The sequence below is a fragment of the Lithobates pipiens genome, unplaced genomic scaffold (genome assembly GCF_037356315.1).
Source record: "Lithobates pipiens isolate NorthernLeopardFrog02 unplaced genomic scaffold, aLitPip1_a1.2 Scaffold_23, whole genome shotgun sequence".
In the NCBI taxonomy this organism is placed as follows: domain Eukaryota; kingdom Metazoa; phylum Chordata; class Amphibia; order Anura; family Ranidae; genus Lithobates; species Lithobates pipiens.
The window spans coordinates 33222957-33250465 of record NW_027507785.1 but is presented as its reverse complement, the minus strand read 5'-3'; the positions used below and the strand labels follow the sequence as shown (position 1 = coordinate 33250465).

The following is a 27509-nucleotide window of genomic DNA, read 5'->3' as shown; positions in this document are numbered from 1 at the left end:
CATATGGATTATGAGCTCATTTCCCATATATAAGAAAAAGGAACTACCATAGCGTAATACTGAAAATTTAACGACAAACAACCACATTGCACTGACATGTCTCTCGTATAAAAACCGTACAAATTAAAATATTCAAGCCGGCCGGCTACAATATCGCTGCTCGTCGCTTCCTGGACTAGCGTGGATTTGTGGTGACATCAGCCCGCTGCTCCTCCCTACGCCGTTTCGTCAAAAGTGACATCTTCCAGGGGCACCAATTAGAGATCCCCTTGGAGGTGAAGTAGCAGATTCCAGCCTGGTTCTTTGGGATGCAGGGAGTGGGGCCCTCTACTCACCTGGCCCAGATGCAGTGTCACTTGCCAGAAGATAGAGGTGGGTGGATGTCTGTAGTGGAGAGGACTAAGCGCAGACTTTGAATGTTGAGCAAAGAGTCGCAGCCATGGTGTCACTAGTTCAGGGATATGCAATTAACGGACCTCCAGCTGTTGCAGAACTACAACTCCCATGAGGCATAGCAAGACGTTGACAGCCACAAGCATGACACCCAGAGGCAGAGGCATGATGGGACTTATAGTTTTGTAACAGCTGGAGGTCCGCTAATTGCATATCCCTGCTCTAGTTACTAGATGCCAGATAGTTCCAGCAACCAGCGGCCAGTAGATAGAGTGTCAGGTGGAGGCGGAGTGAGCACCAGCGCTATGGCAGGGCTTGCTCACTTCGTCAATTTCATTTCGGGACACAGTATTGTCCCAGAATTAAGGTATCCGGGACACAGGGTCACCCAGTAAGCGACTCTGGGCTATGGGCCCCAGATTTGGCTGTAACCCAGAAGCCACCACCTAGTGACGCCACTGCTGGAGTGTAAGAGGAAGAAGCAGTTCATGTGTTGACTAGCAGCAAGATGAGCACATCACTGTGCTACTTCTCCTTTCACTGTGCATTCACAGACTAGAGTGAATTCGTGGTGACCTGGACTCAGAGGAACAGCTGTTAAGTGAACCTAGCAATTAGACTGAGGACATTTAGAGGAAGAAAAAGTACTACAGGGGAAACGTCAGGATTTAAGCTGAATATTGCAGCAAACATTGGCTTGTTGTTATATAATTTATTCGGTTGTTCATTTTTATCTCATTTGTTTTGGCTGGAGTCTGCTATAACTGCAGTAGCGAAAGATCAGGTCACTAGAATAGGCCAAAATCTCAGCAATGGAATGGCAAAAATACAGATTTGTTAGTAGGTAAAATGGCTCCAATATATACATTTCTGCAACATGATAACACAATGAGACTTGGTAGATGGAGCGCCGAGTCTCTGCCAACATTGGCCCGGAACCAGAATTTACATGTTGAGCACATGGACTCCTTAAAAATGTCTTCTGGACGGTAACACAAAAAGTTTCCTGTGAATGAAATACTAGCCCTGTGACAGGGAGTTTTGGGTCTTCTTAGAAAGTCAAATTATTCTCCAGTGCATTGTGGAGTGACAGAAAATCTATATGTAGTCCTTTGTGTTAAAGCTATCTTGCCTGGAGTGAAACTTTTGATCTCTCTCTTGAGACAATAATAATTATGGCAATGATCCTTTCGGCTTAATGGAATTATCAAAGCAAGGTTTCAGAAAGCGACTAATGAGTTTAAAATGTATAGTCCCTTATATCTCTGAAATGTTCTTCTGCAATGATATTGATTGATGAAAGTCATACACAAAACCAGTGCCTGCTTGAAAATAATAATAAAAAAAATTACAAATGAAAAAAGTAATAGTGATAGAATAAAAAAATAATAGTAATTAAATAAAGTAATCAAAAAATAATAATTAAAGAATTAAATTCAAAATACCATTGTATTTACATAATTAAATAATAATAATTAAAGAATAGATCACTTTTTTATTATTATTAGTTCTTTAACCACTTGCGGACCGCGCTATAGCTGATTGACAGCTACAGCACGGTTGTCTAGTTCTGGGACACTGTCATATGATGCCAATCAGGATCATGAGGAGAGGAGAAGACAGAGGGACATCTGCACTGATAATCAGGGCACTGATTCTCATTGCAGTCCCAACAGTGACCACCAGTGCTCCCAATATGTGCCCACCAGTGCTGCCAGTCAGTGCCCACCAGTGCCTTCTCTACAGTTTCACCTATGAGTGCTGCATATCAGTGCCCATCAGTGCTGCATATCAGTGCCCATCAATGCTGCCCACCAGTGCCTATCAGTATCAACTATCAGTGCCCATCAGTGCTGCCTATCAGTGCCCATCAGTGCCACCTATCAGTGCTGCCTCATCAGTACTTCCTCTTTAGTGCCCAACAGTGCTGCCTCATTAGTGGCCATCAGTGCAGCCTATCAGTGCCTATCAGTGCAACCTCATCAGCGTACATCAATGAAGGAGAAAAATTACCCGTTTGCAAAATTTTAGAACAAATTATGAAAATGTTTTTATTTTTTTTCTAAATATTGGTCTTTATTCATTTATTTAGCAAAAAATGTCTTTAAAAAAAACAGCAGTGACTAAATACCACCAAAAGAAAGCTCTATTTGTGTGAAAAAAATGATAAAAATGTTGTTTGCGTACAGTGTTGCATGATCGTGCAATTGTCATTCCAAATGTGACACTGCTGAAAGCTGAAAACTGGCTTAGGCAGGAAGGGGGTAAATGTGGCCACTAGGCAAGTGGTTAAAGTACACTTTTCACTAAATAATGAGGTTCTTCTATTACATGCTGCCCCCTCTCACCATCTGTAAGGAAAAAACTTAGATTTAAAAAGGATGAAAATATTCTTTCCTTATCCCCGAGTTTTGTAATGGAGACATTTGATGTGACCATCCTTTTGGCAAGATCCTGGGAACGTTAATGGGTCCCAAATGTCACAAGAACATGCTCCAGCAAAGTGCAACATTTGGGACGCTCAGAATTCTCAGGATCTCACCAGAAGAATGGTGATGATATTACACGTCTCCAGGTGTAACTAGAACCTTCAGGGCCCTTGTGCAAGAAATGTATGCAACCGGGGCCTTTCCCACTGGTCCTGGGGCCCTTTACACCCATTGTGGGACCTTTTAATAAGGTCCTGCAGTAGACCACCTTCCTGTCTTCTTAGGGTCCTCCCACGGTGGCAAAATGCCAGAGCCCAGTTGCAAGTGAGACCAGGTGTACTGGGGCTAATGGGTGGCATGTCCCCCTCTCCCTCATTGTACATCAAACGTGGGTCACATAGGCGGCCATGGGGTGGATTCTTTTGGGCTAACCTAGGAACCTTGGATGGGGTCACTGCCTTACACATGGGATTTTAGCACAGGTATATCTGGTTTCTGCCTTACACATGGGGTAGCTTTACTTGAGCCATGCTCACCAACTGGAAAAGATGACCAAACTTTTGTTAACTCTTTTCATATTGATGTACACCATTACTATCACTTGTTTTTTAAGAGGGACATGCTGAGCCTGTGTGCTTTCCACCTGTACAGCGGTATCTCCGCTACCTCATTCCCAGTAATGGTGCTCTGCATTAATTACCATATTTATCGCCTCATAACACGTGCCGGCGTATAACACTCACCCCAAGTTTAGGAGGGAATTTTAAGGAAAAAACCTTTTAGGAGGGAAGTTTAAGAAAAACAAACTTACATTTAAATGTCCATCAATGCAGCCTTATCAGTGTCCATCTGCAGCCTTGTCCAGTGTCATTGCAGCCTTGTCCAGTGTAATTTGCAGCCTTGTCAGTGTCATTGCAGCCTTGTCATTGTCTTTATAGCCTTGCCCCAGTGTCATTGCAGCCTTGTCATTGTCTTTACAGCCTTGCCCCAGTGTCATTGCAGCCTTGTCATTGTCTTTACAGCCTTGCCCCAGTGTCATTGCAGCCTTGTCATTGTCTTTGCAGCCTTGTCCCAGTGCCATTGCAGCCTTGTCATTGTCATTGCAGCCTTGTCATTGTTTAAATATGGCGCCGCCGAGATACACAGAGCCGGATGTCCTGTGTATCTCGGCTCCTCTCGCAGTCCCGCCCAGTCCTGCCCTATGATGGACATAACACAGATCCGATGGTGGGACTGGGCATGACTGTGAGTGGAGCCGAGTGCCGCCGATGTACACATAGCCGAGAGTACTCAGCTATGCTCAGCTCCTCTCACAGTCTCACCTAGTCCCTGTGTTATATCCATTGTAGGGCGGAACTGGGCGGGACTGCGAGAGGAGCCAAGATACACAGGACATCCGACTGTGAGCGGAGCCGAGAGGAGCTGAGCCTAGCTGAGTACTCTCAGCTATGTGTATTTCGGCGGCGCTCGATCCGTTCCAGGGATTGGCGTATACGTGTGTTATACGCCGATAAAACAGTATTTCTCTTCTGTACCTTTGCACAGGCCGAGAACCTCTGTGGCGCTGATCTGCTCCTATTGCTCTCCCAGAGAGCACGCCAACAACTCCCTCACTGCAAGAGGCTGTCCCACTTGTCACAGGCACATGCTTTATGACAGTCTGCTTGGTAAACCTTGGTAAACCAAGTGGGTAACCACTTGCTTTACTCCTCACCACATTACTCTTGCAGTTCTGTCTTCATACCCCAATGTGCTTTACTAACCCACGCTGTAGACTATGTGTACCAGTTACTTGCATAACTCCTTTAGTAAATTCAGACAAGCCAAGGACAAAGTTTCAAAAGCTTTACTGAAAACTCTTAGCATAACAGAACAAAGTGCACAGTCTTTTCCTAATGTTCTTAATCTCTAACATACAAGCACAGGTCATCTATAGTCCATCTATAGCAAAGTCCATGGAGGCGGTATCCAGAGCTGGTATTTTCAGGACAGACTGCAGATCCTAGCAATCCTCTTACATAGTGGATGTGAGAGCAGGCAGGCTTGCTGTCTGATTTGGAACTGCCCTCCTTCTCTCTTCTCTGTAAACCGCTGGAGATTTCATTTTATGGCTTGTCTGTGTCTTCTTTCCATACAGCAAACTCTTTATCTGGGTAGAGCCCTCCTCCCTTTTATTATCAGCACATGTAGTGAGGCAGAACACAGCAAAGTGCGTGAAACAGGTTAACTGTTTCCCTCCTGCCTGGGGCAGCAGCTATCTCACTAACCAGCATTTCAACTTGCTCACAGGTGGCTCTCCCTGCTCGTTCTTTCCTCATTGGACAGTGAGGCAGCAGCGGGAGCTATTGGCTCTTGCTGTTGTCAATCACAGCCAGTGAGGAGGGAGTGGGGGGGGCTCATTAGCTCATGATGCCCCCATAGCAAGAAGCTTGTTGTGGGGGCACTTTGCAGAGGGAGGAACCAGGAGCGCCAGAGGGAAATCTGAGAAGAGGAGGATCGGAGCTGCTCTGTGCAATACCATTACACAGAGCAGGTAAATATGACATGTTTTTTTTTTTTTTTTTTAAATAACAATTTTTATCTTTAGAATCACTTTACTACAACAATTTATCAATTTTACATGAGGGGAGGAGGCCGTATAAAATAAGCAGACCTTGCATATTAATGCAAGGATCTCAGCAGAGCCCCTTTCACAAATGTTCATTGAGCACACGCTTTAAAGTCTCTTCTTTCATCTGTGCATTGTGGTCATGCCTATTGCATTAAGACATCCCATTTATTTTAAAGTCTGAACTATAAAAACCATTCAATCTCGGCCATTCAGCTGCTGCCCCCTTGAAGTGCTCAACTTCCTTTATATTGGAGGCCCTCAAGTATGGCCATTAACACCACAAGGCAGCCACACATAACATGAAATGAACATAATTCTACAAAAGGTTGTTAGATATTGCAGACATGCAACAGGAGATGGCCAAAGACTTCAGGCATGCTTTAGGAGATGGCTAGAGATGGCTAGGAGATGGCCTAAGACTGCAAACATGCCAAAGGAATTGTTGGAGATGAGGGAGTCAAACTAAAGACACAACATATGATGCTGTCAGAGTTAACTACTATTACAGCCCCTTTAAAAATCAATGCTTCCACATTAGTGCTCCCAACAGCCCTCTTAAAATGTGTCTTATGGCACATTTAATATTTTTCACAGGGAGATACATTATAAAAGATCAGAGGGAAAAAACATAGAGGAAATGAATGGGCAGCACACAAAAAAGTGAGATATAAATAAACCAAACCATTTAACTACTAGAAGTCTAAAGAATATTTTTCTTATTTTCCAGCCTGAGCAAGTACCTAGACAAGGTAAAACAGACTACTGTCTGTAGGAGCCCTGAGGGTTGTACAAAAGGTATAGGTATCACAGGTGATATTATTTGCTGCTCAGTGATTGCGGTATTCTAGTCTGCATCTCCCCAAGGTAATACATAAAACCTGGCCTGTTAGAGGGCCTGACCACTGGTCTAAGGGGTAAGGAATATTGAAATGTATGCACTTTATCCCTCCCTCCACAGGCCTCCTCCCTGTGTTACCATCACCTGAAGTTACCCCTCTTCGCTGCTCATCTAGTCTCAGCTTCTCTGATGTGATCAAGTACAATTCAGAACCAGTGGTTTTGCATTGTATATGAGTATATAGAGGGCCCAAAAAGGAGGAGAGTGTTTGAGCGTGCCAACTGCAGGGAGAGTAAGGAATAAGGTAAGTATTTTTTTCCTATCCCTCTACCCCTAGACCAGGGGCCCCCTAACTTTATAAACAAAGGCTCCAGTTAACTCTCCTTCAGACTTTAGGGGTGCCAGACTGTGGCCAGTGAGAGTAGAAAATGTTCTGGTGTCAGTGGAAGTAAATAATGTCCCTTCTTTGGTGTCAGTGGGAGGATTAGTGTCCCATCATTGGTGTCAGTAGAAGGTATAGTGCTGCATCGTTGGTGTCAGTGGGAGAATTAGTGTCCCATCCTTGGCGTCGGTGGAAGGAATAGTACTCATAATTGGTATCAGTGGGAGGAATAGTGCCCCATCGTTGGTGTCAGTGGGAGATTTAGTGTCTCAGTGGAAGGAATAGTACCCATAATTGGTGTCAGTGGGAGGAATAGTGCCCCATCGTTGGGTCTTGGCAATCTTTTTATAGCCTAGGCAAGGCTTTCTCAACCTTTTCACCCTAGAGGAACCCCAAAAATTATTTTCAGGTCTCGAGGAACCCTTACTAAAACCAATTTATCAGGGGTCAATAGGAACAATGCCCCAGATTCTGGTGGCCAATAGGAATAATGTCCCCCTTAAAGTGATGCTCAGATTACCACCCTTAAAGATAGGCACCATCAAAAATGTGGTTCATCAGCCACAGCTCAAGGAACCCCTGGCAACCTCTGGAGGAACCCCAGGGTTCCACGGAACCCTGGTTGAGAATGGCTGGCCTAGGCCATCTTTATATAGAGCAACAATTCTTTTTTTCAGATCCTCAGGGAGTTCTTTTCCATGAGGTGCCATGTTGAACTTCCAGTGACTAGTATGAGAGAGTGAGAGCGATAACACCAAATGTAACACACCTGCTCCCCATTCACACCTGAGACCTTGTAACACTAATGAGTCACATGACACCGGGGAGGGAAAATGGCTAATTGGGCCCAATTTGGACATTTTCACTTAGCCCTTGTACACACGGTCGGAGATTCCGACGGAATGTGTCCGATCGGACCGTATTGTCGGATAATCCGACTGTGTGTGGTCTCCATCGGACTGTTTCCGTCGGAATATCCGACGGACCAAGTTTTCCAACTTGTCTATAAAATTTTCTGACAACATGCTCCGATCGGACATACTCCGATCATGTGTAGCCTACTCCGACGGACAAAGTGCCACGCATGCTCAGATCAAATTCCTAGACCAAAGCTATTGGCTACTAGCCTGAACGTAGTCCTGTCGTAACAAAATAACGTCATCACGTTATGTACAATCGGATTTTCCGACAACTTTGTCCGACCGTGTGTATGCAACAGTTTCGGACAAAATCCGTCGGACAAAATCCAACGGATTTGGTTGTCAGAATGTCCAACCGTGTGTACAAGGGCTTAGGGGTGTACTCACTTTTGTTGCCAGCGGTTTAGACATTAATGGCTGTGTGTTGAGTTATTTTGAGTGGACAGCAAATTTATACTGTTATACAAGCTGTACACTCACTACTTTACATTGTAGACAAGTGTCATTTCTTCAGTGTTGTCACATGAAAAGACAGAATACAATATTTACAAAAATGTGAGGGGTGTACTCACTTTTGTGAGATACTGTATATGTAAATTGTTTGTACTATATAAATATCTATAATAAATTCAAAATCTCCACCCTGATTGGTTCTCTTTGCAATGAAAAAAAGTATCACCCGGTAATGTTGCAGGGATTCACCAGGTAGATGGCAAAATGATTTGGTAGATAAACACGTAAAGAATGTACTACCAACGCATATAAAGAGTTATTTTCCCAGCACAAGACTCATTAACCGCTCATGTGGCACTAAATCAAATGTAGCCAATTCACAAGGGGGTTGCGTAAGGGCTCGGGGACATGTTGTGCATCACCGTAATGAAACAAGCCCCGGAGCTGACGGCAGTTTAAACTCCCACATAGAAAAACCGTCCCTAATCCTGCTGCATTTTTCATGCCGAGCCGATTCCTCATAATTTATGCAATTTCATTTTTTTTTTTTTACTCGCGTATTTTCAACATTCGCCGCTGCCCTTTCAGGATGAATATGTTTCATTGCAACTTATCTTAACGTTTTCTCCTGGCATGTTGTTAATGACCTAATTAGCATGTAAAGGCGACTGCGGGAGAAAGTTTAATCATACAGTTTGTGAGGAGACCTGTCAGAAGTTATAACTGTTCCCTCTTGAATTTATAATCTGCGCCTTGGAGAGAAGCGCACGGAAAATGACTTCACGCGGTTGGCTGAACTGCGCATGATAAGGCACCTCTGGTCGGTTGATATGAGTTGCCCAAATCAGCAAGATTAGGTGCACAGAGGCGGCCGGCAACCTGGCAATTCTAACGTTTGCCAGACGCTCTTGAAAACTCAGTTTAACCGCTTGTTGCCTGGGGCGATTTTTCAATTTTTCACACACCTGTTAAAATCAGCATTGTTTGCTGTAAGTTGACTTAGAACTGTCAGGCAGTACATTATTATTAACCACTTCAGCCCAGGAAAGGATTTACCCCCTTCCTGACCAGAGCACTTTTTGTGATTCGGCACTGCGCCGCTTTAACTGACAATTGCGCGGTCGTGCGACGTTGCACCCAAACAAAATTGACGTAATTTTCCCCACAAATAGAGCTTTCTTTTGGTTGCATTTGATCATGTCTGCGAGTTTTATTTTTTGTGCTATAACCAAAAAAAGAGCGACAATATTGAAAAAAAAGCAATATTTTTGCGATTCGGCACTGCGCCGCTTTAACTGACAATTGCACGGTTGTGCAACGTTGCACCCAAATAAAATTGACGTCTTTTTTCCCCACAAACAGAGCTTTCTTTTGGTGGTATTTGATCATCTCTGCGAGTTTTATTTTTTGCGCTATAAACAAAAATAGAGCGATAATATTGAAAAAAAAGCAATATTTTTGCGATTCGGCACTGCGCCGCTTTAACTGACAATTGCGCGGCCGTGCGACGTTACACCCAAACAAAATTGACGTCTTTTTTTTTTTCTCACAAATAGAGCTTCTTTTGGTGGTATTTGATCATCTCTGCGGTTTTTATTTTTTGCGCTATAAACAAAAAAATAGCGTCAATTTTGAACAAAACACAATATTTTTGTACTTTTGCTATAATAAATATCCCCATTTTTTTTTTTAAAAAGCTAATTTTTTTCTCTGTTTAAGCCGATATGTATTTTTCTGCATATTTTTGGTAATAAAATCGCAATAAGTGTATATTGATTGGTTTTCTCAAAAGTTATAGCGTCTACAAAATAGGGGATAGATGGCATTTTTATTTTTTTTACTTTACGTTATAGCTATCACAAGGGGCTAACAAGCTTTCGGTAGATGAAAAGTCCTCTTTATGGAGACATCATTGGTTTCTATTAAACCCCCAAGGCCTCCTCTGCTCTCCAAAGCACCTAATCCAGCACAGATCATGCTTGATTTGCTGCGTATGACAGCCAGAGAATGACAGCTCTGGGGGTGCTCGTCCCTTCTCAGAACTGTAAAAGCTTGTCAGAAGGCACACAGACAACACCCACAAACTCTTGCAGATGGCTGATGGCACAATTACAGAAGAGCAATATAGCTATATAGGTAGATACAGGTGTATACTGCACTCAAGGCACACAAACTACACCCACAAACTTCTGCAGATGGCTGATGGCTCAATTAGAGAAGAGCAATATAGCAATATATGTAGATACAGGTGTATACTGCGCTGAAGGTACACAGACAACACCCCATAACTCCTGCAGATGCCGTAACACTACACAAGGCCGCTGCGCTGGTGGCCTTATATAGTGTGGGGCGTGTACCACACAGCCTGAGCTATGATGCCTGTGGCCAATCATGGCTCTCCTCGCTGCCGGCGCTGTGATTGGCCAAGAATGCAGGGTCACAGTGCATTCTTGGCCAATCATGAGCCAGCAATGCACTGCGATGGCGCAGTGCATTGTGGGCGGTGAGCGCCACACGAATTTGGCGCAAACGGCCCACAGAGTTCTGGCTTCGCCGAACGGGAGAAAAGCCGATGTTCGACTCGAAGACCAAGCTCATCCCTACTTGTCAGTAGTAAAAATTGACATCAAGATCATGGCTGCAGCTGCCATCATTTTGATGTAATCATTTGTTGACAGGTTGTACATATACGTACGGCGGTCAGCACATGGTTAAAGTGTATCTCTAGAGCCGGCCATACATGGATTGAAGTTCAGCAGGGACCGGACAATTTCAGTGTATGTACAAGCAGGCGGGTTGTACACAAGTTGATCTATCGATTGAGTTATGTACAACCAGCCTGTCAGATTTCTCATCAGTGCTGCCGACAAAAAAAAAAAAAAAGTTTTCTGATTAGAGTTGAGCTGTTACAAAATTTTAAATCCTGAAATAATAAACAGAATGCAATTTAATTAAATCCCCAATGTAAGTCACGTTTTTTTGAGAAGTTACAAGCAAGATCTGGAATTTTAATTTAATTCGGAGTTCCACCCAAAAGTGGAACTTCCACTTAATTGCTTCCCCCCCCCCCCCCTGCGGTGTCACATTTGGCACCTTTCAGGGGGGAACGGGGACCTGTTTTTGACAGGTCCCCTTCCCCACTTCCAGGAGACCGGTTGGCAGCCCGATCTCCTGGAAGTTCGGCCCCTCCTCCTTCCAAAACCGCTGGGCCAATAAGAAAGCGCAGTGCGCATGCGCAGTCAGGAAACCAAGCGTGAAGCCCGGAAGGCTTCACTGCCAGGTTCCCTTACCCGGAATGGCGGTGGCTACACCTGACAGTTGATCTGAAGATCGGCTGGGGTGCCGACATTGCTTGCTCCCTGGACAGGTAAGTGTCCATATAGTAAAAGTCAGCAGCAACAGTATTTGTAACTGCTGACTTTAATTTATTTACCCCAAGAGGGAACTCCACTTTAAGTTTAAATTTAAGTGGGTGAGTGTCTGGACAATTATCTGTTTTTAAAACTGAACTCCTGGATAAACAAATATTGTCTAAATACAAGATTCATGTGCGTTCTTCCTTAAATCTTGGTGTGCTTTATGTTAGAAATAGAGATGGGTCAAACAGGGGGTTCGGTTCCCGAACAGTGGAAATGATCTACCCTGATCCACGAACTCCATTGAAGTCTATAGGAGCGGAACATGAGAAATCAAAAACGCCTATTTTGAAGGCTTATATGCAAGTAATTGGCCATAAAAAGGGCATGGGGGTCCGGGTACTGGCTTTTGGGAAACGTATCAATGCAATTTTTTTTTTTTAAAACAATCGTTTTTATAGGAGCAGTGATTTTTATGATGCTTAAAGTGAAACAATAAAAACTCAAAAATTCCTTTAAATATAGTGTGGGGGGGGGGTCCCCTTAGTTTGTCTGTAAAGTGATGCATCGGTGGCATATATAGAACATGCTGCAGCAAAAATGAAATTTCTAAAGAAAAAAAAACTAGTCAAATCACATTTATATTGAATTGAGGTTGCAATTGCCGGGAACACGGCTATTTAAAAAAAAAGAGAAAAACGCGTGACTTTTCGAATTTTCTAATTTATGAATTTTCAAATGTATGAAATTACAAATTTCCGAAAAAATTTTTTTTTTATGAAAACCAACAAATTTTTGGGCAGTGCACATGTCTATTTAACATACAAACTAAGGAGCTATAGAAATGCACTCTTTTTTTTTTCTGGTGACCATTGTAATCTTGAGAGAAACTAAGGGAAGACTCTAATGCCGCGTACACACGACAGGAATTTTTTCGACATCAAAGGTCCGACGGAACGATTCCGGCAGACCATTCGATCGTGTGTGGGGTGCAGCGGACTTTTGATTTTCAAAAATCTGACAGACTTTAGAAATGGAACATGTTTCAAATTTTTCCACCGAAACGCCGCCGGACCCAGTTCCTACCGAGAAATCCGCTCGTGTGTATGCTAGTCCGACGGACAAAAACCGACGCGAGGGCAGCTATTGGCTACTGGCTATGAACTTCCTTATTCTAGTCCGGTCGTACATCATCACGTTCGAATCCATCGTACTTTGGTGTGATTGTGTGTGGCCAAGTCCGTTCATTCAGAAAGTCCATCAGAACTCCGTCAGAACTCCGCAGAAAGTCCGTCGGACCTAGTCCCTCGAAAAGTCCGGTCGTGTGTACGCAGCATTAATGTTATAGTTGTCCCCTGAACAAAGGTAAGGGCAAACCGTCCAATGAGGACACCTGTTTCATGGACAACTCTCTAAGATGGGAAAGCCGCTCAGTTTGGAAGATATCCTCTAATTTTCTGTTGTGCCTCTGGGACAGGAAGTGATAGGAAATTTTCCCAATCGTACTTGGACAGCAAATATGAACTGTCCGGATTTTAATCCTTTCATTCTCTAGCCCAAACATTAAAAAAAGGGTTGTCCATATATGCGCTTTAAATATATGGCTCCTGCTGGTTGTAAGGGGTGGAGTCCAGGATGACAGGGTATTGTAGCCACTTACTCAGATTGTCAGAACTATACAGGCACCATTAGGTGGAAAATCCTCGCCCACAACTGGCTATACCCATTGCCAAAAACACCCATTGCCCTGTGCCAGATACACCACTGGAGAGGGTGAATCTACCCAGTAGAGACACAAACAGCAATAACAGCCTGATAGCAATTCTAACCCTTTACTATTTTATCCAAAATGTAAAAATAAAATTGGTTTAGATACTATTATGTGACAAATGACCTCTGACATCCTTCAAAAGCTAACAATTTGCCCATGATTGGAGAGGAATCATTTGATTCATCAGATTTCTCCGCAATATTGAGCTGTATATACACTTAAAACTTGCCTAAAAATGGATTTAGGAAAATATGTAATGTACTGTATTCACAGATGGTATGGCAAAGGTGGCACCCAGGAGACTGGTATATTCATTTTACTTGTAAAATCACTGAGCTTTAAATACAGATAATAACAGATGGTTAGTTATTTTATGATAATTTCCTGTTTAAATTAACAGTGCTTCACACTTAGGATTTTGTTTTGATCTGTTTTCCAAGAAATATACAGTGCCTTGAAAAAGTATTCATACCCCTCAAAATTTTCCACATTTTGTCATGTTGCAACCAAAAACTGAAATGTTTCATAGACCAACACAAAGCGGCACATAGTTGTAAAGAGGAAGGAAAATGATAAATGTTTTTCACATTTTTTTTTTACAAATAAATATCTGAAAAGTGGGGATGCATTTGTATTCAACCCCCTTTAATCTGATAACCCTATGTAAAATGTAGTGGAACTAATTGCCTTCAGAAGTCATCTAATTAGTAAATATAGTTCACCTGTGTGTAATTTAATCTCAGTATAAATACAGCTGTTCTCTGAAGCCCTCAGAGGTTTATTACAGAACCTTAGTGAACAAGCAGCATCATAAAGGCCAAGGAACACACCATACAGGTCAGAATTAAAATCAGGAGAAGTTTAAAGCAGGGTTACGCCGCGTACACACACGTTTGGAAAAAGGCCGATGAGAGATTTTGGTCGGAAAATGTGATTGTGTGTATGCTTCATTGTACTTTTGCTGGCCAAATTTCAGCCAGCAAAAGTTTGAAAGCATGTTCTCAATTTTTCGGTCGGTAAAGTTCCTATCGGAAAATGCGTTTGTGTGTATGCAATTCCAACGCGCAAAAACTCATGCATGCTCAGATTCAAGACGGAAGCTATTGGCTACTGGCTATTGAACTTCCTTTTTCTAGTCCTGTCGTACGTGTTGTACGTCACCTCGTTCTTGACGGAGGGAATTTGTTGTGACCGTGTGTATGCAAGACAGATTGAGGGAAATCCCGTTGGGAAAACCATCAGAGCTCTTTCCGACCAAAATTCTGGTCGCGTGTACGTGCCATTAGGTTATAAAAAAATCCCAAGCTTTGAACATTTCACGAAGCACTGTTCAATCCATCATCCTAAAATGAAAGGAGTATGGCACAAATGCAAAACTACCAAGACATGGCCATCCACCTAAACTGACAGGCCGGGCAAGGAGAGCATTAATCAGAGAAGCAGCCAAGAGGTCCATGGCAACTCTGGAGGAGCTGCAGAGATCCACAGCTCAGGTCGGAGAATCTGTCCACAGGACAACTATTAGTTGTGCACGCAACAAATTTGGCCTTTATGGAAGAGTGGCGAGAAGAAAGACATTGTTGAAAGAAAGCCATAAGAAGTCCTGTTTGCAGTTTGCGAGACACCATTTGGGGGACACAGAAACATATGGAAGAAGGTGCTCTGGTCAGATGAGACCAAAATTGAACTTTTTGGCCTAAAAGCAAAATGCTATGTGTGGTGAAAAACGAACACTGCACACACCTGTGAAACATGGTGGTGGCAGCATCATGTTGTGGGGATGTTTTTCTTCAGCGTGGACAGGGAAGCTGGTCAGAGTTGATGAGAAAACAGATGGAGCCAAATACAGGGCTCCATCCATCTTAGAAGAAAACCTGTTAGTCTGCAAAAGACCTGAGACTGGGGTGGAGGTTCACCTTCCAGCAGGACAACGACCCAAAACATACAGCCAGAGCTACAATGGAATGGTTTAGATCAAAGCATATTCATGTGTTAGAATGGCCCAGTCAAAGTCTGGACCTAAATCCAATTTAGAGAAGCAGACTCCTCAGGGACACTCAGGATGACAGCATCTGGAACTTCCTCCTCCCAGCCACATACTACTCCCAGGGGTCCTGGGTTTGGAAAGCCATCGCTTACAGATTGACCCTCGTCTTCCTCTTCTTCGAAGCCTATGAAAATGCCAGAATCCTCCTCCACATCTTTCTCCCCTCTCTCCTCATATGTCTTCTGTGACATAGGAATGATGGTGTCTAAATAAAGTGGGCCTTTAGAGGAAAGGAAGTCCTCTTCTCCTTCCTACTGCTTTGTCTCCAGTGCCCTGTCCATAATTTCATGCAGAGGCTGCTCCAGCAGGAACACAACACGGATTGTGTCACTGATGCATGCACTGTCACTGCTTACAATCCTTGTGGCCTCCTCAAATGGTGAAAATACAGTGCATGCATCCTTAATGATCAGCCATTGGCATGGGGAAAAAAGCAGAGGCGGCTTGAGTCTGTCGTTGTGCAATACTGGCACAGGTACTCGTTAACGGCCCTCTGCTGCATGTATAGCCACTGCAGCATTCCCAAAGTTGAGTTCCACCTGGTGGGCATGTCACAAATCACATTCAGCTAACCGAGCACTGGCTGTGTATGATCACCTGAAATGACTACAGACTCTTCTGGCCTGATTTTTTTTAGTACATCTTGCAAGCCTGGGTACGTACTTAGGAAATGCTGCACCGCCAAATTGAGGACATATGCCAGGCATGGCATATGTGTCAAATTTCCCTGTCTAAGGGCGGACAGGAGGTTTTTTTAGCCATTATCGGACACCACCATTCCTGGATTCAGCTGGCATGGTGTGAACCACCTCTGGGCCTGTCCCTGCAGAGATGAAAGAATCTTTGCTTTGGTGTGGTTCCTGTCCCCTAAACTCACCAGCTGAAGCACTGCATGGCACCTTTTAGCCTGACTCTGGGAATAGGCCATTGAATGCTTAGTGGGTACCTGATGTTCATAGGACAATTCTGCAGAGGAGGGCATGGATGTAGCGGAGGAGGGGGAGGGGGTAGAGCTCACAGGTCTGGCATCATCACCACCAGCTGTATGGAGGAGGGCACAACAAACTGCAGCACCGAGCCCTGCCCTTTCGAGTTGCAAGCAGTGTTACCCCGTGTACTGTGAATGAAATATATCATCCCTGCCCATGCTTGCTGGACCATGTGTAGCAGTAAGGTGGATTTTACGGCTGACTGCCTTGCCGGCTTGAGAAACTTGCCGGCTACAGTCTACAGATGGTGGTGTGCTGCTGCCAGATTTGCTGCTAGGACCTGGGACACCCTGTGCTATACCATCATCCCTGTCAGTGGAGGCTGATGAAAGGTAATGACTCAGTATCACAGGGGCAGCCTGAAGTGGGCAAAGAGGAGGTGGAGGGACAGATTTGTGCCCCTTTTGGGTGCAGTTTAGGTGCTCTTGCCAACAGGCTGAGTGGTTGGGCATTAAATGCCTTGTTAAGCATGTGGCACCCAAATGGTTGGTGTTTTTGCCACGTTTGATGTGCCTGAGACACAGTTTGAAGATAGGAACAGTGTGATCAGCTGCAGATGTGCTGAAAAAGGCCCAAACAGCTGAGGTTTGGGGAGTGGGTCAGGCGATAACAGCTGCAGAACGTGATGGAATAGGGTGGCTGCTCTCTACTCTTTCTTGATTTCGGCCTTCTTGGGGTTGTGCCGCCTCACCTTCAGTTTCCTCCTCTGTTCTATTTAGCACCAAAGTTGCATCAGTGACCTCATCATCATCTCCATCTGCTCCATTTTCATCATTACCACTGGAGACAGCTTGGCAATACGCTGCGGCTTGGGGAACGTGAATGCCAATTTGTCTACCAGTTTCTCCCTCTCTCTAGGCTCATGTTCCTGTCATTCTCAACCTCAGAACCAACATCTGAATCCAGTAATGGCTGGGCATCATCAAGGAGCAAATGGCTGACACTGTGGTCAAATAACTGACAGCTGACTCTTCAATGGCTGATGTTGGGGCTATGGCAGGAACATATGTGGACAAGGAGGCAGGTTTATCCCCTCTGGCAACTGCAGGGGACTGCACACTTGTCTCTGCTTGCGTGACAGAGGATGAGAAGGATGAGGAAGGATTAGTAAGCCAGTCCACCACCTCCTCTACTTGCTGTGGTGGGATAGCATGGGCAAACACACTAAACAGAGGAAATTATGCCCTGCCTGAGAACTGACCACCATGTCCACCTTTGCCTGTGGACACATTTGTTGCTGGCCCCTTTACAGTGCCAAGGGAACGTCTGCCTCTCCTTGTTGCCCTCCCAGACATTATTGGGATGGAGGGAGCACTGCTTATATGCAAATGTAAAGAAGAAGTTGAAATCTGTATGTATATGCACTTTAATCAATGCAAGGTGTTGGTGCACTTTAATTTGAGTACTCACACTACACAGACACACTCCATGGATACACTATAATATTCTGCACTATAATGCTCCAAAAGTACAGTGACGCACAGAACTATATGGAGTTAAACTGACAGTAATATACACAGAAGTAAATGGCGTTAAACTGGCAGTAAAGTACAATATTATATGGCGTTAAACTGTCAGTAATGCACACAGAACTATATGGTGTTAAACTGGCAGTAACGCATGCAAAACTATATGGCCTTATACTGGCAGTAATGCACACAAAAAACGATATGGCGTTAAACTGGCAGTAACGCACACAAAACTATATGGCGTTAAACTGGCAGTAACACACGCAAAACAATATGGCGTTAAACTGGCAGTAATGCACACAGAAGTAAATGGTGTTAAACAGGCAGTAATACACAAAACGATATGGCATTAAACTGGCAGTAACACACACAGAACTATATAGCATTAAACTGGCAGTAACACATGCAAAACTATATGGCGTTAAACTGGCAGTAACACACACAAAACAATATGGCATTAAACTGGCAGTAATGCACACAGAATTCTATGGCATTAAACTAGCAGTAATGCCCGCAAACTATATAGCGTTAAACTGGCAGTAACGCACACAAAATGATATGGCGCTAAACTGGCAGTAACACACACAAAAGTAAATGGCGTTAAACTGGCAGTAACGCACACAGAAGTAAATGACGTTAAACTGGCAGTGAGGCAATCAAACTGTCACTACACTGATGCTATCTGAACTGCCCCTACTCTAGCTATACACTAATGTCAAGATTACTGACATGGTCTCACTACACTACACTGAAACTATATATGTCCCTACTCTACACTAATGTATGTATGAATGACACAGCCTCACTATACTACAGTAAAACTATCTGAGCAGTCTTTACTCTAGCTGCACACTATGCAAACCTGAATAATGGTCCCCCTCACTACACTTACACTATCTCTAAACTGACACTAAACTAATATTCTACACTGATAATTGAAGCAAAATAGCACAGAACAGCACACTAAATAACTAATAGCACTGAACAGAGCCCTGTTCTATCTCTCTCCATGCCAAAAATCACACTGAAAATGTCTGCCATTGACAGAATACTTTTATACTATGGGGTGAGAATGAGCCATGATTGGATAAAGTCATGATGACAGTGTTCAATCATGACTCTGACAGTGCTCTGTGCCCTGATTGGCTAAAACTTTCACTGCTTCAGCCAACCAGGGCTTGCAAGGCAATATTAAGCGCCGCAATGCATTGTGGCTGGTTCCGGGGGCAGAACAAATGGTGGAACGACCCGTTTGTTCGGCTATTCACCGAACGACTGAACAACGAAAGCTTGGCCCGAACTTATGCTCGGCCTGAACCATTTGTCCTCCCTACACAAGGAGAGAGAGCAGCAGTATGCACAGAGGCAGTTTCACACTGGATTACTGCACAGATTTGAAAGAAATACACAAAAAATTCCAAGATTCAAGGAAGAATACACATGATTCTTGTATTTACTTATACCAGAGTTTACCTTTAAAAGAGCATCCATATATAGCTGCATCTGGGTTTTGTTTATGTGGGTTTTTTTTTGCAAAGTTTTAAAAATGTTGTTAATGCCGAAAAAGTTAACTAGTTGAATTACCTGTCTTGTCAACATGCTGTGTCTCACACAAATACACACGGAATTATCATTAACTAGAAGAATGCGCCAAACATCTGAGGCAATAAACAAGTTGGCTGTGTGAGCAACTTACAATCGGGCCATTTGAAAATAGGCAATTAGTGGTCATTAGCCCTTAGGTTAAAAAAAATGCATTGTGCTAATGCCATACCTCCCAACTTTCTGAGATAGGAATGAGAGACACCTATTAGCAAAAGTATGTAGGCATAGGAAACGCCCACGCCCCCTTAAAGGAGAATTGTACAAAAAGGCAAGGGGGTCTATTGGGTCTTTGAAGGCGGTGCTAAGTAAATAATTGTGTAAAATTGTGGGTTGGGTCCATCTGAGGTATGGGTGTGCCTTCCTAACTGTGGAAAAGTTGTGGGTTCGGTCCATCTGAGGTATGGGTGTCCCTTCTTAACTGTGGAAAATTGTCAGTTGGGTCCATCTGAGGTATGGGTTTCCTTTCTTAACTGTGGAAAATTGTCGGTTGGGCCCATCTGAAGTATGGGAGTCCCTTCCTAGCAAGACGGTGGTAACAACAGGGTATTAATTAGGTTGTATATGAAAGTACATAAGTGGCTAATTGTCCCTGAGCTGGTATAGTTGAGGCTGGGGGCATTTAATTGGGTGGCAGATACAATCGGTTAATCGTGAATATATAAGCTTTCAAAGACCTTAGACCAGGCGTGCCCAACCTTTTGAAGAGTGAGGGCCACTTAAGTGACTTAGTAACAAGTTGTGGGCCACAATGAGTAGATGACAGTTCTGTGTCCATTCTGCGTATGAAAAGCGGACATAGGCACAAATGGATCAAATGGAGGAGGATGGAGCCATTCTCTGTTTTTTAAAGCAGATCGGATTGTAAGGAGGCAGGTGTAAATGAACACAAGTCTGTTTACATCTGCCGCTCCATAGAGGTGAATGGAGGGTCCGATTGGGTCAGACAGATCATGTTAAAGGGGCCTAAGGCTACTTTTACACTGATGGTCTGCGGTCTACCCGCACCTGTGGCTTTCCTGCAGGTTAGCTGTACTTTGCCATAGAATTCTATCATATTCTGCAGGTGTGGTACACTTTCTGAAAGTGCACCAAACCCACAGGTAAAACCAGAAGTCTATGGCTCAGTGCAGGTAAGCCACAGGTACACTGCGCTACACCTGCAGATCCGTTTAAAAGCAGCCCAGTAACCACTGCAGAACAGATATGTCCATGTATACACTGTGATTTTAGTAATAAACTTGCTGTCCCAGGCAGAGTGCATTTGGTATCTCTCCACCTATGACAGGATCCGGTGCTATACAATAAGCATTGGCTTATGCGGCTCTGCTCTGCAGCTGCTTGCTTCCTCTACCGCTGGCTTCATTCACAACACTGATGCTCTGGCATGGCAGGTAGACAACCTGCAATCTGGGCTTGCCAATCTGCCATCCCAGAGCAGTAGGTCGCGGGCCACATCAGAGAGCTCCACGGGCCACGTGTAGCCCCCGGGCCACTGGTTGGGCACCCCTGCCTTAGACCTTTTTTTCTTGTCATAGCAGCAGGCAAGGGGATCTGTTGGGTCTTTGAAGGTGGTGCTAAGTAAATAATTGTGGAAAATTGTGATTTGGGCCCATCTGAGGTATGGGTGTCCCTTCCTAACAATAAAATGGTAACATTGGGGTATTAATTAGGCTGTATCTGGTAGTACGTAAGTGGATTATTGTCCCTGAGTCGGTGTGGTTGCGGCTGGGGGCCTTTGATTGGGTGGCAGATACAACAGGTTAATCGTGAGTATATAAGCCTTCAAAAACCTTAGAACAGGCATAAGCTAAGGTTGGTTTATTTGTTATGCGTTGACTGTATTATATGCATTGAACTTGTTTTTTTGTGTCTGTTGTATTGTATTTAATGGTTTGTATTAAAAGGCTACTATGGCCATTCAACGCCAAATAAAATGTGTCGTCTGGTCATTTTGGAAAGGGGAATTGGTCAATGTTTTATTGATAATCAGAGTCTCTGTACTCTGCAGGTCCCTCAGTCAAGTATATACAAGGGCTAATTCACACCAAATACAGAAGGCTGCACTTGGCAGCCTTGTCTTATGCAGTTCCACCATAGAGACAAGGCAATTTGTGGGATATGTCATTACAACACATCGACACTGCTACCTGATCTGGTGACAACTGTCTAAGGTGGGGTCGGCAACCAATACATCGCAATCTACCCACCAATCGCAGGCACCACTGCCTGCTTTGCCAATCCTTCCCTTCTGCTGCCTCCACCGTTCCCATCTTCACTGCAGAGCGGAGAGTGGGAGACAGCACAGTACTGGACAGAGGGCGGGAGCCGCCTCAGTTAACCTTTAACCTATTAACTATCAGGGGATTGGTTGCAAGGATGTTGGGCAGTCCTAGCAACCAATCGCCTGCTGGTTAACTTAAAATGTTAGGGTGCAAGTCCACTCTAACACTAAAATCCCTACATCTACCGACATCCACAATCTAACACTAACCTACAGGATCTAGCCCTATAAGGAAGAAATCAGTATACATACTTTTTTTTAAGCTGATCCAATCTCCAGCGGCGGAAGCTCTGCAGAGGACATAGCCGACAACAGCTGTGAAATGAATGGGGAGTTACGTCACCCATAGACATACTATGGGGCTTCTGTTGTTGGCTCGACTGCTTTTTTTTAACAAATTTCAACAAATGTGTTAATTCGGAAATATCCGAATAAACGGAAACCTGTTTAACACATTTTTCTGAATAATTCGTAAATCAGAATATTCAAAAATCCGTAAATTCAGAAATTCGAAAAATTCGGAAATTCTAATTTTGAAAATCCGAAATGTTTGAAATTCGGAAATCCAAAAATTCCAAAATAAGAATGAAGATTCAAAAGAGCGAAAATCCGAAAAATAAGAACAAAAACATTGAACATTCAAAAACCCGAAAATTTGAAAAACTGAAATAATAACTAACTATAAAATAACTTAACTATTACTAACTAATAAATTATAATAATTTCCTTTCAAATTGGCTGTTAGTGAACATAACTAATAGAAATGTATCGAAGTTATGAATTATCCGAAATAACGAATGGCGTAGCTAAATTAATGGAATGTAACAAATTAAAAATATAAATAACAATGATAATAAAAACTTTTTATTATTATTAATATTATTAATTCATTCCGTTCCATTTGTTTAGATGCGGCATTCGTTATTTCGGATTATTCGTAACTACAGATAAATTTGTATTCGTTAAGTTCACTAACAGCCAAATTTGAAAGGAAATTCCAATAACTATAATTTAATAGTTATTATTAGTTAGTCAGTTAGTTATTATTTTGAATGTTTGGATTTTCGTTCTTTAGAATTTTCGGATTTTCTTTCTTGTTTTCTGGTTTTCTAATTTCTGAATTTTTGAATTTCCGATTTTTCTGATTTACGAATTTATGTATTTTCGAATTTACCAATTTCAGTCATGACAAATGACCCCGAAAAAAACAAAAAACAAAATAAACAAATAAAACATACACATTTTTGTGCATATGTCTATTGTCGGCTGCCTCTTCTGCACCCATCTCCACACTGAAGTAGCTGCTGACAGCTCAGTGTGGGATTGGGTCGGACCGGCTTTGAAAAAGGTATGTATAGCGATTTGTTCTTTACAAGCTTAGATAGGTTAGTGTTAGACACTATTGTGGTGGGAGGGGTAGAGGACACTACTGTGGGGGGGGGGGCAGAGGACACTACTGTGGCACACTGAAATAAATTTACTAAAGGCAAATAGACTGTGCACTCTGGAATTGCTCCAGAACTTAGTAAGTTAGGTAAAGGTTCACTTTGCAAAGAACAACCAATCACGTGCAAGCAAAATAAAAATAAATATTTTTTGCTTGCACATGATTGGATAGTGGAAGTCAGCAGAGCTTCTCCTCATTTACCAAGTTCTGGCGCAACTGCACTTACAGAATGCAACGACACTTTCAAAAGTGCACAGCCTATTTGACGTTAGTAAATCAACCCCAGTGTGTTCTTCAATTCTTCATGCCATCTTTTTATTGGGGGGTTAATAGTACTTTTTTGTTTTTTTAAAGGGAGTGCACCCACCCCACCCCCTGCCCAGGTAGATCTCAACCTCTGAAAGTTTACCTCCCCTAGCCTAAGGTTCACCACACACATTGCAATTTGATCGTACAATCACCTTTAGTTCTTCCAACACGTATATAGTGCAAGGCCTGCCTGGCTGGTTCCAAATTGATTAAACAGATTAGGAAGGTTCTCCTGTTACAGTACGTCTAAAGGCCCGTACACACGGTCGGACTTTTTGACAACAAACATGCAAATTAGCTGTTTTGGAGCAACATCCGACTGTGTGTACGCTCCATCGGACAAACTTTTTCTGTTTTCATCGGACTTTTGTTGGCTGTGCGAACGGACAAACTTTCTGGCAACAAAAGTCTGATGGAGCAAAGTCCGACCGTGTGTACGCAAAAGCATCGGACTTTTGTACAAGGTACAAACACGCATGCTCAGAACCTATGCAAACGATCAGACTACAATACAGAAGTTGACCAAAGGTGGCGCTGGAGTCATTGAACGTCCTCTTTTGAAGTGGCGTCCGTACGTTGTGACGTCACCACGTTCGTGTTTGTTGTCAAAAAGTCAGACCGTGTGTATGCAATACAAACTTGTGGACCACGCCCTTTGTACAAAAGTCCACGGAAAAGTTTGTACAAGTCCGACCGTGTGTACAGGCCTTAAAGATGATTCTGTAGTCAGATTGTAATGGTGACTCTTAGCCCTTGTACACACAGTAGGACATTCCGACAACAAAATCCATCGGATTTTGTTCAACGGATTTTGTCCGAAACTGGTGTTGCATACACACGGTCGGACAAAGTTGTTGGAAAATCTGATCGTTCGTAACGTGATGAAGTTATTTAGTTACGACGGGGCTATGTTCAGGCTAATAGCCAATAGCTTTGGTCTAGGAATTTGATCTGAGCATGCGTGGCACTTTGTCCGATCGGAATTCTCTACAAACGATCGGACAAAGTCCGATCGGATCATGTTGTCAGAAAATGTTATAGCCCAGTTCTAAAACTTTGTCAGTCGGATATTCCGACGGAAACAGTCCGATGGAGCCCACACACGGTTGGATTATCCGACAATATGGTCCGATCGGACATTTTCCGTCGGAATGTCCGACCGTGTGTACAAGGGCTTAGAGGTTGATTTACTAAAGCCAAATAGGCTCTGTAAGTGCAGTCGCTCAAGAGCTTAGTAAATGAGGTGAAACTTCACTTTTCAAGAATACCCAATAACATGCAAGGAAAATTTAAAAAAATGCATTTTTGCTTGCATATGATTGGATGATGGAACTCAGCAGCGCTTTTGCTCATTTACTAAGCTCTGGAACAACTGCACTTTACAAGGTGCACATTCTATTTGCCTTTAGTAAATCAACCCCTAAGGGGGGACTTCCTCTCACATTGGAGAGATTTCCACTGACTTCCTGTTGTATCTCTGGGACAGGAAGTGAAGAAAAGCAAACACTAACATGGAGACTCTCCACTGGTCCTGCTCCGATGGGTATAGCTCCGCCAGTTTTGTTTATTCTTGATCCCATCTTCTCTTAGTATCCAATTAAGAAAATGAGATGATAGGTGTATAAATGATACAGGATTTAGTAATGCATTATTCTGTTCCATTTGTATTCTATAAATACATTTCTATATGTGTTCTAAGTTTTCCTTTTTCTTGTTTTAGGGAAATTCTGGCCTTGGATTTAGCATTGCCGGAGGTATTGATAATCCTCACGTAGGAGACGACCCGGGCATTTTTATTACCAAGATCATCCCAGGAGGGGCAGCAGCAGAAGATGGCAGACTCAGGTGAGATGAGATAAGGCTGTCATTTGATGTGTGCTTCCACTGAAAGAATGAGACTTCTTTTTCTTTTTTTTTTATAAATCTATCACATCCATAGCAAAGTCACTGCTCTGTTCTGAAAAAAAAATATATATATTATGAGGGCATTAATCAGAGAGGCAGCACAGAGACCTAAGGTAACCCTGGAGGAGCTGCAGAGTTCCACAGCAGAGACTGGAGTATCTGTACATAGGACGGCAATAAGCCATACGCTCCATAGAGTTGGGCTTTATGTGGCCAGAAGAAAGCCATTACTTTCAGCAAAAAACAAAAATGGCACGTTTTGAGTTTGCGAAAAGGCATGTGGAAGACTCCCAAAATGTATGGAGTAAGTAGACATGTGCGCCATCAATAAATTTGTTTTGTTTCGTTATGTACATTTCGTATTAGCCATTAATCCGTAATTCGTGTCAGAAATTCAATTTGGATTCGTACGAAATACACATTTTTGTAAGGTTTGTTAACTTTTCGTAACAATTATGAACGTTCGTTATGATGAATTTAAAAAACAAAAAAATGCCTTTCTCAATTTGGCTGTCGTCGACTCATTATGTTCATTATGAGGGGCTCCCACCATCTCTGTGCTATGCTGACTTCCTCCTGGAGCTGTACCCCTGCTGTGCTCATTATGAGGGGCTCCCACCATCCCTGTGCTGTGCTGACTTCCTGGGTTTTTAACTTCATCATAACGAATAATCGTAATTATTATGACAATAATAAAACAATATTAATGAACATTCTTATTTTGTCCGATTCTGAATCTCCCATCGACTACCAGTACCAGCCTCCCACTCCCATATTAAAAAAAGGTAATTTTCCCAACCCTCACTCAGCAGCAGAAGAAAACCTCTGATTGGTCAAGAAAACACCAGTCACGTTTCCGTTGTAACGGAATTTGGATCCGAAATTCCTCAACGAAATTTCGTATTTCGTATACAATTTGGAAGCATGGAAATTCATATTTCGGATGCTTCTGAATGTACGAATTTTCAGAAATCGAAAATTCGTACAAAACGAACCGCACGTGTCTAAGAGGAAGGTGCTCTGGTCTGATGAGACTAAAATGTAACTTTTTGGCCATCAAAGAAAACGCTATGTCTGGTACAAATCCAACACATCACATCACCCAAAGAACACCATCCTTTTTGGTTTTTGAACATCATCCCTGCCTCCATGTGCTCCAGTCCCTACAGATACAAATCCCCAATTCAGCCACTAGACCAGTGATGGCGAACCTTGGCACCCCAGATATATTGGAACTACATTTCCCATGATGCTCAACTACACTGCAGAGCACATGATAACAAGTTATTTCTCTCACACAGCACGTGCATACTTGCAATGACACCCCAAAATACATTCTGCTACTCCTCCTGAACGTAGCGATACCACATGTGTGAGACTTTTACACAGCCTGGCCATATACAGAGGTCCAACATCCAAGTAGCACCTCCAGGCATTCTACGAGCATAAATTGCACATGTCATTTGATGACAACCTATCACACTTTTGAAGGCACTGAAGCACCAGGTCAATGTAAACGCCCAGAAAATGACCCCATTTTGGAAAGCTAATACCTCAACGTATAATCTGTGAGGCATAATGAGTCTTTTGAACGGTTCATTTTTTTCCAGAAGTTTTTGGAAAATGTGGAAAAAAAATGAAAAAGCATTTTCTTACACAAAGTTGGCCATTTATGAGATGTTTCCAACACACAGCATGTACACAGCCTGGCCACATACAGAGGCCCAATATTGAAGTAGCACCTTCAGGCGTTCTACAAGCATAAATTACACATCTAATTTCTCAACCACCTATTACAATTTTGAAGACGCTGGAGCACCATGACAATGGAAACTCCCATAAAATGACCCCATTTTGGAAAGCTAACGCCCCAACATATAATATCTATGAGGCATAATGAGTCTTTTGAATGGTTCATTTTTTTTTCCAGAAGTTTTTGGAAAATGTGGAAAAAAAATGAAATGCATTTTTTTACACAAAGTTGTCCATTTATGAGATGTTTACAACACACAGCATGTACATAGCAAAAATGACACCCCAAAATACAGTCTACTAATCCTCATGAGTATGGTGATACCACACGTGTGAGACTTTTACACAGCCTGGCCACATACAGAGGCCCAACATTGCAGTAGCATCGTCGGGTGTTCTAGGAGCATAAATTACACACATACATTTCTGCCAACCTATCACATTGTTGAAGGCCCTTCATATTTCTAACAAATAGCATGTACTGTCCATACCAATTAAAAACCAAAATACATTCTGCTAAGCAAAGGTTAAAGGAAAGATTACTTGCGGTTT

At 43.0% G+C, this 27509-nt stretch overlaps 1 protein-coding gene across 1 annotated transcript in view; it reads left to right on the top strand.

The window, feature by feature from the left end:
- The window catches only part of LOC143927370 (disks large homolog 2), a 1494912-nt gene that overhangs the window by 648024 nt on the left and 819379 nt on the right, over nucleotides 1–27509 (top strand). The window contains exon 5 of the mRNA XM_077451406.1: nucleotides 25021–25145. Within this exon, the coding sequence (XP_077307532.1) occupies nucleotides 25021–25145 (125 nt within the window). The remainder of the gene's footprint in view (nucleotides 1–25020; nucleotides 25146–27509) is intronic.